The sequence below is a fragment of the Abramis brama genome, assembly GCF_963993115.1.
Source record: "Abramis brama genome assembly, chromosome: 22".
Lineage (NCBI taxonomy): Eukaryota > Metazoa > Chordata > Actinopteri > Cypriniformes > Leuciscidae > Abramis > Abramis brama.
In genome coordinates this window covers 12,594,967-12,608,560 of record NC_139984.1, presented here as the reverse complement: position 1 = coordinate 12,608,560, position 13,594 = coordinate 12,594,967, and the positions used below count along the sequence as shown (strand labels likewise).

Genomic DNA, 13,594 nt, shown 5'->3' with positions numbered 1-13,594 from the left:
TTCTTCTCTTCCATGGATGCTTTCTTTCTTTGACACCATCTTGTTCTTGACTCCTGATCTCTTTTTCTTTGTTTTCAATTTAATTGAATCTTGTTTTATGTATCAAACATTATTTTGGATGTTAAACAAGGGGTCAGACTCAGAGTCAATTTACTTAATTTAATTGAATCTCAAACACAGAACGCTATAGGTTTCTCTAGTCAGGCAGCTTATATTGTGTTTCTCCTCAATGACTATAAAAGTTACTTAAAGGGATGGTTCGGAGTAAAATCAGCCTAGTGTCCTTTGCACCATGACCCCGAGCCAAACACATTATTAAAGTTAGAGCTTATTTAGAGAAGATAGTACCATATATACAGACATATATAAGACCTGCATTATTTTCTTATGAAATCGCTATATTCAAGTTCAGTTATAAAAATAAAAAAAAAACATTTCAGACTGAAATCCACCACTTTAAGGCCCTGACATCTGTCTACAATGAGTGTAAAAATAATAATTAAAGTGTTCAAATGCTAGACACTTTGAAACAGTCTGTCCTTGATTTTTGTGCTTCTGTTGAGCTGATAAATTATAAATTTGAATATTTTTTCAGCACTCGGATGAAGCTGAAAAGAGTGGAATGTTTCTAACTGCACTATTTGGGCATTCACCCTCTCCTCGGTAGTCTGGAAAACATGCTCAATGTATTCAGAATATAAAATGTCTAGAGCAAATAGCCCCTGAAGGAATTCCATTCAGCTGAACCAATTTATTTCTTTATTTTTTTCTCTTAAAGTGCATCATTGAATTTGAGTGACAGGCAGAGCGAACAGTGAGCTGTTCATGCAAATATATCTTCCAAGTCCCATGCATTAACTTGTGCAGCACGGTACAGATTTCTATCAGTATGGAAAGGTCGTAGACGTGGCCTTTAGTGTGTGGGGGGAAACGTGACCTCATGGTTTCTTCAGTTTTTTGTGTGTTGTATTGATTTCCTTTGTACATAAACTCAGACAGGTAATTGACATGGATCATGGCTTTGTCCACATTACATCCAGATGGCCACTATAGTGCCCTTCTCTGTTTTCTCCTGTTCGTAAATTGAAATGGCCGTTATTTGCTGTGGTATACACTGCAGACTCATTTGTTTTCATTTGTATGTTACATTGACAGAGAGGTCTGGTTTTTTTCAGTGATTACGATTTACTAATGAGGAAATTCAGTGATTACGTTACTTGACTGTATTGATTAATTGTGTGATGACGTAAAGATGAGGCTTTTGTTGCAGTGGATCTGAACTCATGTGCGTCTCTTGGGTTTTGTGGTTTCTGATGTCTTAGGTGTGACTGGACTGGGCCATCGATCTGTTGTAAAAGTCATGTCTTTCTACTTAACAGCCTTTGCTGTTGTTTTTGTTTTTGTCACTTTGTGTCCATGAATGCTGAGCACTTCTTTTTATTTCTTTTTTTTTTAGATCAAAATTAATTTAAGTGTCTTTCCTTTTTTGTTCATGTTTGATTCATGTTGATAATGAAAATATATGAATAAATGCTAAAAGTATGAAAGGATTATTATTTAAAGTTCTTTAGGCCTAATTCTTTCTGTAAAATTATAAAATCATACAAATCTGTTTCAAACCATGCGTTTTAATATTGGGGTTTCAAAACTTGCAAATATCTTGAATAAACTTAAAATAACATAAGACTAAAAAATTAAACGGCTCATATATCTAGTTTGACTTGAAAGGTCAGTGTTATTTTTATAAAAATTTTGTTCTTATTTTCAATCTTCAATTTAATTTTAGTTTAAGTTTTAGTAATTATGTTATGTGATTTTGTCATTTGTATTATTATTATTATTATTTTAGTTTTTATATTTCTGTTGACCTTTATTTTATTTTAATTTCAGTTTTAGTAATTTTAGCACTTCTTGAATTTATTTTATTTCAGTAGTCCTCAAGCAAATAGTTATAGTTTTCATTTAATATTTTAGTTTATTTCAGCTTTATTTCAGTTTCAGATTACACTGCTTGAGGTGGACAGTCAATATTACCTTTCACTCAGTATTTTTAAAAGGTTCAGGTTCTATTTTGTATTCTGTTTGTGTAAAGTACCATATATTATGAATATCAAACAAACATATCTCACTATGAACTATATTACTTCGAATAAGGAGTAGGAGACTTGAAAAATATTTTCAAGTATCTACTCCAAACTCTCCATTTACTCTCTGCTGTGTTTTATAGGTGGAAATTGAACGACAGCTTCATTTCCCCTCAACCTGGCTCTCGATACAGCATCTCAGGAGGAAACCTTCGAATCAGCCAGCTCAATAAAGAAGAGGATGCTGGTATTTACCAGTGTCTGGCCTCCAACTCTTTCGGGACCATTCTCAGCAGAGAAGCTAGTCTTCACATTGCTTGTGAGTCACTGTTTAAGTAATTTCTCTTCCTAAAAACCTAAAAAACTCCATCAATGATGCTTGGTTAGTCTTTTCCACATCATTTGAGGTGGTTTTAGTGGATTTGCGAACTGTAGACACATTTTACCTTAAAGCAGGTAAAGCATGTGCTCTGAATGTAGTCGGAGTTAATATAGCGAGCAGCAATGCGGAAAGCGTATGATCCATATCGTATAAAAATGGCTTGTTAATGATGACTTAAATTAACCATGAACTGAGGGTTTGCATTTCTGGAATTACAAAGCACTTTCTCTGCAGCTTATGGTAAAAATGTTCCTTGATCTTCTGAGATAAAGTAACCATTTATGAATGCTAAACATATTGTTATAACTTTCTAAACATTTTGTGAACAGATCAATCAAACCACATTCAGAGGTAGTAAAAAATGTATGTAACCGCATTGGAGTTAGTATAAACGTTAATCCACCCTGATGCATCCTGGGCAAAGCAAAAATACAACCTACTCACTTGTTGCTCTAAAACAAGAGTTTTTGCACTAAAACAAAAGACTTTGTGGAACTTCTCCGATTTGCCCGACATCAACATGCAGTGACATACTGTAGATCATATGAAGCATGCACATCCAATATACAGTATGTAGGATCTTGACTAAAATAACGAGCATTTTGATCACAATGTCACGTTTGCATTGAGAATGAATTGTTAAATCATTTATGGAACCAGTAGTCTGTGTCACAGAAGATACTGTACATCTGAGACATGTCTGACACCTGCAAGAAGATGCTGAACGCGGTGTGTGTGTTAGAATTTAGGAATGGTGAGACAACCTTGTGCTTGATACGTTTTTCATCTTTAAACCAAACTTGGGTCTTGAGTCGATAACGTTTAAATCCTGTCTGGCTAGCGCACTTCCTATAATGTTTACACGTTAGGTCAGTAGGCGGAGAGTAGGTGGAGAGTAGGTGGTCTTTTGTGGCTGTTTATTGTACTGGAATTGTATAGCATTCAGGTTGTCTGGAGTCATTATGATCCACATAATAGGCTGATGAGATCTTGGTGAGAACTGATGTTGCATGGCTCTCGTTGACCTGTTTTCTCTGTGTGATGTCTGCTGGATGTCTGTGGCAAGGTGAACTTGGTGCTTGTCTCTTTTTGATGACTACAGCTGGCTCAACTGTAGCAATGATGCCCTGTGATGGATGTGAGACTGAGTTCAGGAACCTGTTCCCTGCTGTCAAACCCAGTGTGATCTTTAAAACGGCTCTGGTTTCTGTTATATTATATGCGGAGTGAAGGTGGAACGCATGCAGGTCCTCAAGCTTTATGTGTTATCAATGTTTTCTCTCAATTGCCTGGACCCCTAACCTGCTGTGTCTTCCGAATTGATCGCTCTCTTATTGTCCAGTGCCTGTAAAGCATCAGGGGAGGCTGATCTGAGACCTTCCTCTGCGTCTGACTCTTAGTATAACATAATGGTGTAAATTTGAGAGATTGAGTTTCTGAGTTATATTGAAGACAAAAAGTAGTTAAGCACATCTGAACACTATACAAATATCCTGATAAATTTATGGTAAATAATCAGCAGCTGTTGTTACCAGAATTGCATCAAATTTTTTGGTGACAATGTTTCAGGTTTTAAAGGATGGCACATTTCACTCTTAAAAACAGTTTGCATAAATGTTTTTGAGATTACTCTAAAGAAATAAGTTGCTCCAACTACTTGAATTGTTGTCCTGGAACCAGTTAATCTTATCTATTTGAGTTAAATACACTGCTATTATAGCACATCCTAAATGTAGCTTGTTTAACGTGTGAACAAGTAAGATATTACTTATCACTGGCATTAGCTCAATCCTTGCTTTTAGAGTCAATGTATTGTTTACCTTCATCTACAGTACTCTTTAGCACAATGGTAACCACAAAATCTTCAACATTACAGAAACTCTTTTAAATGTCAAACATAAGAGCATTAAACACTAACAGGTATTTCCCTTCACTAAAAACAAATAGAAATAACACATTTCAACATTTATTCTCCTTATCCAGTCCTATGTAAAGCATGCTGATAACTGGAAATCAACTGCCCAATTTCCAAAGTTATCAAGACAATTTCTTTAAGTTACTACAAATTATTTTTTTAACAAAAATAAAATAACACAGAAATTTGAGTTTAAATTACACACAATATTAAGTTAATGTAATGATCATCAGTTTTACATTAACAGCATTTTATCATTTTTAACTTGAAGCCATGGATTTATTTAAGTTGTGGTAAAAGGTTCCCTGGATTACTTTTTAGAGCCCCTGCTACTGCCCCTGCCCCTTTAATCGCTAATAGTAAAGTGCCCTTTCGGTGTTATTGCGGTGCCCCCCGGAACACGATTTCAACCAAGGGGGACCGCTGGGGCAGGGGTCTATTCACGCCACTGAATGGCAATGTACAGTAAAGTCAGTGCACAAAATTCTAGACCCAGAACTAACTGAAGTTACTTCACAATAGTAGTGCACAATAGTAGTGAATCTCATTTTGTGTACAACAGAAAACACCTTTCATGAACAAAATGCACCCAGCATGTAACAAAAGGATTTCATCCATGAAACGCTCAGTATTTGAATGAGATATAGTATGTACATTTGGTTTATAATTCCATCATTCCACAAAATTGGCCAGGTTACACTTATTAGTAATAGTAGTAGCAGATACTTTTCCAAAGAGTGACTTTACAGTTTGGCTGTTGCCAAAGGTTAAATTAGGCCAGAACGGCATTGTACCACCTTCAAAAAGAAAAAAGAAAGACAATTCTGGGCAAGTGGGAAGTATGTGTGCATGGCATTTTGGGTTCTCAATCTCCTCCCACCATCAATTCAGCCATGGTATCTCCCTCTACCTGCTCCTCCTTGTCCCTGTCCATCATCAGCTCCACCTCCAAAGACACCCCTCCACAGCTGGATTATAAATTAGTTCCTGTTGTCCTGCTCTGGGGTGTGTTTCCCAAAGCCAACTAGTCGCAAGTTCTGTCATTACCAATAGAGTTCAATGGAAACTGCGATCATAGTTGGCCAACTATGCTTTTGGGAAAAGCACCCCTGTTTAGTTACTGTCACGGTTCATGAATTCACTGTTTTCTTCGTGTCTCGTGTATTTGTTGTTCTGTGTGTATGGGTGTGTGTGAGTGGGCGTTACCGCTCATTCCAGCTGATCAGCGCGCCAGCTGATCTCATTCCCCGCACCAGCTGCTGCCAATTCACTCACCTATAAGTTCTCATCGCACTCTCCTCTCTTTGTCAGATCGTTGTTTGGTGTCCTTAGTGTGTGTTCATCGTGTTCCCGTCTTCAGTCCCGTTCCTGGTTCGAGTTCCTGTTCGGTGTCTTCGTGGTTTCCTTAGTTTCTGATTATCTCCTCGTTTGTTTCTGTGGTTACATATAATTTTCACCTGTCGGTCATTATGTTCATCTTGTGTACTCCCTGATATGTTCATCCCTTTTCAGTTCTCGTATGTACGTATTTAGCGGTTTGCGATTTCTCCTACTTTTCCCTGTGTGTTCCTGAGTGTTATGAAGTTAAAAAAAATACTATTCTGAGTTCTTATTCAATCTCGTCAAGCGTGCTGCAGACCACACCGTTACATTGTGTGTCTATATATATATTTATAACACTATATACACAAATTTCAAAATATGTGTAAAATTGTGAGGTATATTTTTTTACTTTGGCTCTGCTCCAAAAATCCATGCTAGCCATACTAGCCATTAATGCTAGCCTGATTAGTTATTTTAAGCACTCTGTCACTTGGTGCAGCGTAGCCATTTATTCTTTCTTCGCTTAATCATGTTGATCTTTTGTGCTTTTCTGCTTCATTTGGTTTGGCATTTGTATCTAATCTGTATCTATGGTTGCTAGCAAGCTATAAAATGCTTCACAAGCCGATGATTCCCTAGTGAATGTGCTTAATAATATGACGCACACATTAATAATATGTGTGTATCTGCATATTTTATTATGGTACACTAGTACTCAAATAATTTATATATATATATATATATATATATATATATATATATATATATATATAATTCATAATGATTCTCTCACATCCTGAGAATGGTTTGAGGAAAAACTCAAGGCAGAAGAGGAAGATTTTATGTTACTGTAGATGCTTTTGTGGACCATTTTTAAATCATTTTGAGTTTATGGTGGAAAGGCAAGGCTATTGCGGTTGAGCCAGAATGACTGTTTCTACATTAGCCTGTAACTGCTCTGAATGTTAAAGGTAGATGTTTACTTGAAGAATAAAACTTTTTGGACTGATGAATTTAACACTAAAGCATTACAGTGTTAAATCAATAAAGCTACACTGCATTTCCACAGCTACCCTAGAGAAAATCTCCTGTGTGGTCCACTTTAGTTCATGCACTCAGCCCTATATATTTTTGGTGTCTGGAGACAGCAGAGGACAATATATGAAGGACTAAAGCTTCTTCTTGGTGCAGATATAAATTCTGGTTGTTTCAAAGTATTTTTTGCAAGCCTAACCTTCAGTATGGCTCCAAGAACAAAGCTAAATTTAATTTGGAAATGGTGTCAATTTGTGTGACATTTTGCCAACATACACTCAGAAATTGCTAGTATTTTATCTCATAGTATATTAAATTCCAGCCTTGTTGAAAGTGCATCACCTTTCAGTTCAGTTAAATGTTTCACCTGGATTCTTAAAGACAACTCTGTATCTGAGTCATTGCAGTTGAATGTTTTTGAGTTCATATTAAATCTTATTCTCTACTTTTGAAACTAATTTAGTCAAAGTCTATTTACAGTAAAGATTTGGATTTTTTGAACAAGAGTAGTGCAGGGTACTATTGAATGAGATGCCTGAATAATAATCAAAAGAAATACTTCTGCTGCTGCTTATTCATTTTGCCCAAGGCAGTGCTGGTTTAATCTGCAGATTATGGCTCTTATAAATGACTATGAATGTATAAACCAAAAAATAGCCTCCAGTGGCCAAAAACTGTTACCAAATGTACTTATTTCATTGCAGTATAAGTAGAATTTGTTTTACTTTGAAGTTACAACTTCTCATCTCACATACACATTTTTTAGATGATTTCAAAAAATCACTTTCCTATCCCAATAACTGCAACAGAAATACCCCATCAGCAGCATTGACCTGTGTGTACCATTGATTTTAATTTCCAGAAGCATGCAAAGATAATGTTTAGATTTCATTACACTTAAATATGTTATTTAATTAGTGCTATTTTTTGTACATTTAAAATAATTAAAGTGTTGAAGGAATATAATGGTTCATTTAACCTCTTTGTTTTCTCAAATTCATTATTATCGTATTATTATAGAGATGCTAGAAAAAGCACTTTCCTTCACCCTTTCTTTTTACAGATCACAAATTCATTACTTCCAATACAATACTGTATTCAATCTCTGCAGCTTCACAAGGGCTTACAGTGTTTACTTTGCCGAAAGCAATGAACAGAACACAACGTATAGTTGATAACCGAGAAGCCAATTAGAGGCAGTGGAGTGTGTCTTTCTCTTGATGAATGCTCTATATGTACAGTATCCGAAGGAGTGGAATGATTTTATTGCATATGTATAGCAGAGAGCTGTCGGTTTATTTATTCTGGCCTCATAGAAATGTTTTGTAAGGACTCTGTAATGAGATATTATGTGAACTGAAAAATTTGTTGACTGAACATTCTGGAAGAAAACTTTTCTCGATGTGTAGTTCAGTGGAACTTGCGTGTGAAGCACAAAAAAGTTCCCTCTCTTACCAGAGACATGCTTTAAAGCCTGATCAAACCCCTACTTTGTGGATGGTGTCGAAATAGTTTGTGTCGCGGAGGCGTGGGGGGGGGGGGTTGTTGTGTTTTGAGTGGATGTGTGGTTCATGCATATTCCGTTTGAATTTGCCGTTCTCTAGACACAACCCCCTCACTGAATTCAGTGCAGGTGATGCAAACACAACCTCCATCAACTTCAATTATCTGTTTGTTCCATTCACAGAAAAAAAAAAGCTTAAGATATTCACAAATGAAAGTATGCCGTTTATTATTTTATTTGTTGGTTTATTATTCATTCTTTTCTATGCTTGTTGGTTTTAAAAGCAATCAAGGAGAAAAGTATTGTTGCCGTTTAATAATTTATACAAAAATGAAAAATTCTCTGATCATTCGCACTCATTATAAACCTATCCGATGCTCTTTATTCTGTTCAACACAAAAGGATCATTTAGGCACAGTGTCCACGCTGCGCTTTATCAAACAATGAAAGTGAATGATGTTGACCATGGACAAAAAAAAAAAAAGAAAGCTGAATAAAGCAAAGACAATAAAGCATCATAAAAGTAGTCCATGTGACTTATATTCCAAGTTTTGACACTATATTCCAAATCTTCCAAAGCCACAGAATAGTTCTTCATGAAGAACAGATTGAAAATCTAATCTTTAGGCTCTCAGATTTCATTTGTGCAATTTGCTCATTCAAGTTTTGTGCATCTTGATCAGTTTTGAGACACGCAAGAACTGGTGATATTTGACATCATTGGCATTTAAATATAGATTTAAGAGCTGCTAGACTAAATTATCAGTATTTAGCTTCAGTTGTGTAAGCTACAGTACATATATGGACTTTTTTATCATGTTTGAAGATTTACAGCTCCTGATCATCTTTCACATTCTTTGTGGGGAAAAGAGCAGCATGAACATTCTACTTAACATCTCCTTTTGTGTTCCTTAAAAGAAAGAAAGTCTATAACATTATGAGGGAAAGTTAATTTTTTGGGGGAACTATTTTTGTGGAAAGTAGATTCCAAACTTAATGATTTCATATTTGTTTAAAATAATATACAGTGTTAAATACTGTACATATAATTGTTATTAAAGTAAAGACTACTCAGGCTATCAAACAAGTCATTCACTGTAAAAAGTGTTCAGTTCACTTTCTTAAAAAAAATGTGTAAACCCGTTGCCTTAAAATGACATAGGCCTACATTATTACAAGTTACATAAATTAAGACAAGTTACTTAAACTTGACAATTCCACATTACTTAATTTTTTCGATTAAGCATGAAGTTTATTTACATAATAATTTTAAGGCAACGGGTTTCCACATTTTTTTTTAAGTTAAGTCAACTGATCACTTTTTACAGTGTTGTTTTATTGAAGTTAGGTTTATATTGTGACTATTAAATTGTTATATATTACAATTATTGCTTATTTCCGTCTTTTCTGTCTGACCTGTGTTTTTTCTAATAGATCTGGACGAGTTTAAAACCCAGAGGAGAAGTCCAGTGAGTGTCAGAGAGGGGCAAGGTGTGGTTCTTCTCTGTGGGCCGCCAGCACATATGGGAGGTGAGGTGATTTAATGTTTAATAATATTCTCATCCTGCACTTTTGGGTTATGGTTTACAATATGTTGTACGTGAGTGTTCAAAGGTCACACATTTAGAGTTAAACATGCAGATATAACCTGTTACCCCCCCCCCCCCCCAACCAACCAGCAATTAGAGTCCACTGTAATTACTGTAGCTCACAGCATAAAGGCTTTTCAACCCTCACTGCCCATATGCAACAGCATAAACACATATTACCTCCTTTTTTCTGCTCTTGATTTGCTGCCCTTAAGTGGCACACTACTGTGAAAATGTTATGCAAGGCAAACGTGAGTGGCCACAGAGCATTTTTAACTCGCAAAAAACAGGGCACTTTCAAAAGTACAAACAGGAAAGGTTACTACATTGATGTGTAAAACAATGTTTATTTGCTGACAATTGAGACAAATTATTAGCAGTGTCATTTCCCTATAAGAAAAAGTCTTTAAGCTGTCAAATGTATAGTAATGTTTCCAACATATTATAAACAGACATGTTTTGGTCTATCTTCGGAGACTCACTTCTCATTAAAAAGCTTTGTCTCAGATGAAAAGTAGTTAGCACAGTTGTGCTGCATTACTGTTGCGTCTGTCTGTCCCCTGCTGTCTTGATTACTGTGTTTAGTGTTGGGCTGAACACTTCAGAACTTATTGCTTTAATGGAGCCAGACCTTTTAAAACTGACAGAAGGCTGAAATCACTTTTTTTTATGTGGATCCATTAGGGGGTAAAAAGGACATAACCTGAGTTATTTTAGACTCAAGTTTTATTTTGCAAGTCTTTTTCTCATTTTATTTCTATTTTGAAATATAAGAAGTGCTTGAGTGTTCATACTGTAAATTACTTAAATCGTTTTTATTGTTTCCCCATAAATATATCATTGCAATCATGATAAAAGTTGACTTTTGGATGGATGGATGAATGGATGGATGAATGGATGGATGGATGGATGGATGGATGGATGGATGGATGGACGGACGGACACCTTTATCCAGGCTGTGTGAATTACACAAGAAAGGGAGGACAATTATATGTGATTTGTATATTATTATTTTTTTTTTCTTGAAATGAAAAATATTTCTTGTGTTTGCAATGACAATTGAATTTTCTTTATTTAAATAGATTATGAAGATATTTCATACTTGGTTTGAAAATATTACTAGTTGAGTCAGATTTATTGGTAAGACTTTACAATAAGATCCCATTAGTTAACATTAGTTCATGCATTAACTAACAACGAGCAACATATTTGTTACAGTTAATGTTACCATGGGTCATAAAAATACAACTGTTAGCTCAGGTCCATTCAATAATATGAACAAATTTTGATGTCAATAGTAAATGTTGAAATTGCCATCAAATAAGATTGATATATGCTTTAGAAAATGTTGTCATTGTTAGCTCCTGTTAACTAATGTAGTTATCCAATGTTAACAAATGAAACCTGAAAGTGTTACCAAATTAGGTCACATTGTATTCTGTACACGTGAGCTCAGGCAATAATCAGATATGCTCTTCTAGATATCTCTCTCAAGTCTGATTCATTTTAGTAAATCGATTTGCATGGATGGTTAATTTCAACGATTCCATTTGATTCGTTTGAGTTATCGCTCACTAGTGTTGCCAAATGTCCAAGCATTGCATTTTACTTTGTGTTATCAGCCATGATCAGGATTGAGTGTCTACTCACATCACAGGGTTTCTGAAATGGATTAATATTAAATTCTCTAAACATTTTTGAAAGCAAGCAATGTGGTGCAGTACAGCTAGTTTCACCTCTTGTCTTTCCCACAGAGTTGACCTTTTCTTGGATCTTCAACGAATATCCCTCATTTGTGAAGCAGGACACGCGGCGCTTTGTGTCACAGAAAACAGGCAACCTGTACATCGCAAAAGTGGAGCCGTCAGATGTGGGAAACTACACTTGTGTCGTGACTAACACTGTGACCCAGAGCAGAGTGCAAGGACCACCCACGCCACTTATACTCCGCAGTGATGGTAATGGTCTTACTACATGTATTCAGCTCATACAAAATGACTCATTTGTGGTTTTAACCTTTTAAATGCATGAATGTTGTACCAATCATTATTACATATTCGGGCCTTTAGCAGCCCGGATCTATATCTACCACGGATGGATCTCTACCTGTTGAGAAAATAAACTCTCTTGATATTAGAGTAATAATTGCAGAAGAATAAAACAAAGCATATTTTGTTACCTTTTGGAGCTTGAAATGGTTCAGTTTGAGCAGATGTTTTATACCATCATCACTGTCCTCATCAGAGCTCATTTCCCAGTACATTCAGCATCTGGCTCATGTTCACGATCTCAAACATATTCTATAAAACTATAATTTTCAACATCTTCAAAATCAATATTTTGAATGCTGACAGCTTCTTCACCAGACCCACCATCAAGTGACAGTGATACTAATATTTGACTGCATTCAGTTCTTGCTCTGCAGTAAATCACTGAGCCATTTCAAGTTTTGCTGATGATACTTCCTATTCTTTTGTTTTCTGCCTGCAGTAACTATGAGTGAAACGTCACTTAATCATTGTGTATCAGACATTGCCACCTTGTGGAATAAAGGTGAATTGAATAATCACTCTTTTTCTGTTTCAGGCATTATGGGAGAATATGAGCCAAAAATTGAGGTCCAATTTCCTGAAGTCTTGGCTGTTGCCAAGGGGTTGACGGTAAAACTGGAGTGCTTCGCCTTGGGAAAGTAAATATTACAGTTGATACTCTATATAATAGCCTACTTACATAATATCGTATGCAAAGAGCAGCTCATTGACATCAACACTGTTAATATTATTATAGTAAATATTATTTAAATGAAAACATACCTCATTAAACTCATGAACCTGAAGTTGCGATAGTCTTCTCTTCCCTGTTTTGATGTATATCCCGTGGTACGGCTTCTCGAAGTAGAAAAAATGTAGGGCAGGACTTGATTTTGTCTATTGGGATTGGTTGGATGGTTGTGGTTTGCTATTGGTGGATCTCATGTGAGTGACAGTTTGTCCCGCCCTCACGCCAGTAAACACATCATCAGAGAAGAGAAGAGATGAGCTGCAAGAGGGAGGGGAAGTTATTTTGATTAAAGATTACAAGGGCACACACAGTACAAGGGTACAATTAAAAAATAGAAAATAAATAATGATGAAATCATTTATAATAAATACTGCAATATTCCATAAAAAATAAAAACTGTCCATTTTGATTTCATGGTGATTTTAATCAATACACTTTACCTTTGGCTTTCAGTCCAGTGCCTGCTATCAGCTGGAGAAGAACAGACGGAGTTCCTTTTCCCAGAAAAGTGGACATTAGCAAATCCAGTGGAGTGCTGGAGATCCCTTATTTCCAACAGGAAGACGCAGGGCCATATGAATGCATGGCTGAGAACTCCAGAGGCAAAAACACAGTCAAGGGGCGGCTCTCCTTCTATGGTAGGACAGAAATATTTCAGGGATGAAATAAATGTAACTTTTTTTGAAGGAACAATTCAGCCATATTTGAAAAGCATCCAAACCTGTATGACTTTTTTTCTTACATGGAACACAAAAGAAGATTTTTAGCAGAAGGTTCAAGCCGTTGTAATTTTAGTATAATTGATATACTATTGTAGTTTATTTAGTTTGAGTTATTTTAGTAAATTTCTCATTTTTAGAGAGTGGTGATCACCGCTGGTTACTACTTTCATTGCATAGAACAGAGCATGGACACACTTTCCATAATCAGACAAACACACAATCGATGTGCACCATTAAGGTTTTATGAATGCTTATATAT

The 13,594-nt window shown here is 35.8% G+C and overlaps 1 protein-coding gene across 2 annotated transcripts in view; it reads left to right on the top strand.

The window, feature by feature from the left end:
* Positions 1 to 13,594, top strand: part of cntn3a.1 (contactin 3a, tandem duplicate 1) — a 67,419-nt gene that overhangs the window by 18,525 nt on the left and 35,300 nt on the right. For both annotated transcript variants that reach the window (XM_084099889.1, XM_084099890.1), the window contains 5 exons: positions 2,228 to 2,403; positions 9,678 to 9,773; positions 11,587 to 11,790; positions 12,419 to 12,521; positions 13,067 to 13,251. In XM_084099889.1, the coding sequence (XP_083956015.1) occupies positions 2,228 to 2,403; positions 9,678 to 9,773; positions 11,587 to 11,790; positions 12,419 to 12,521; positions 13,067 to 13,251 (764 nt within the window). The remainder of the gene's footprint in view (positions 1 to 2,227; positions 2,404 to 9,677; positions 9,774 to 11,586; positions 11,791 to 12,418; positions 12,522 to 13,066; positions 13,252 to 13,594) is intronic.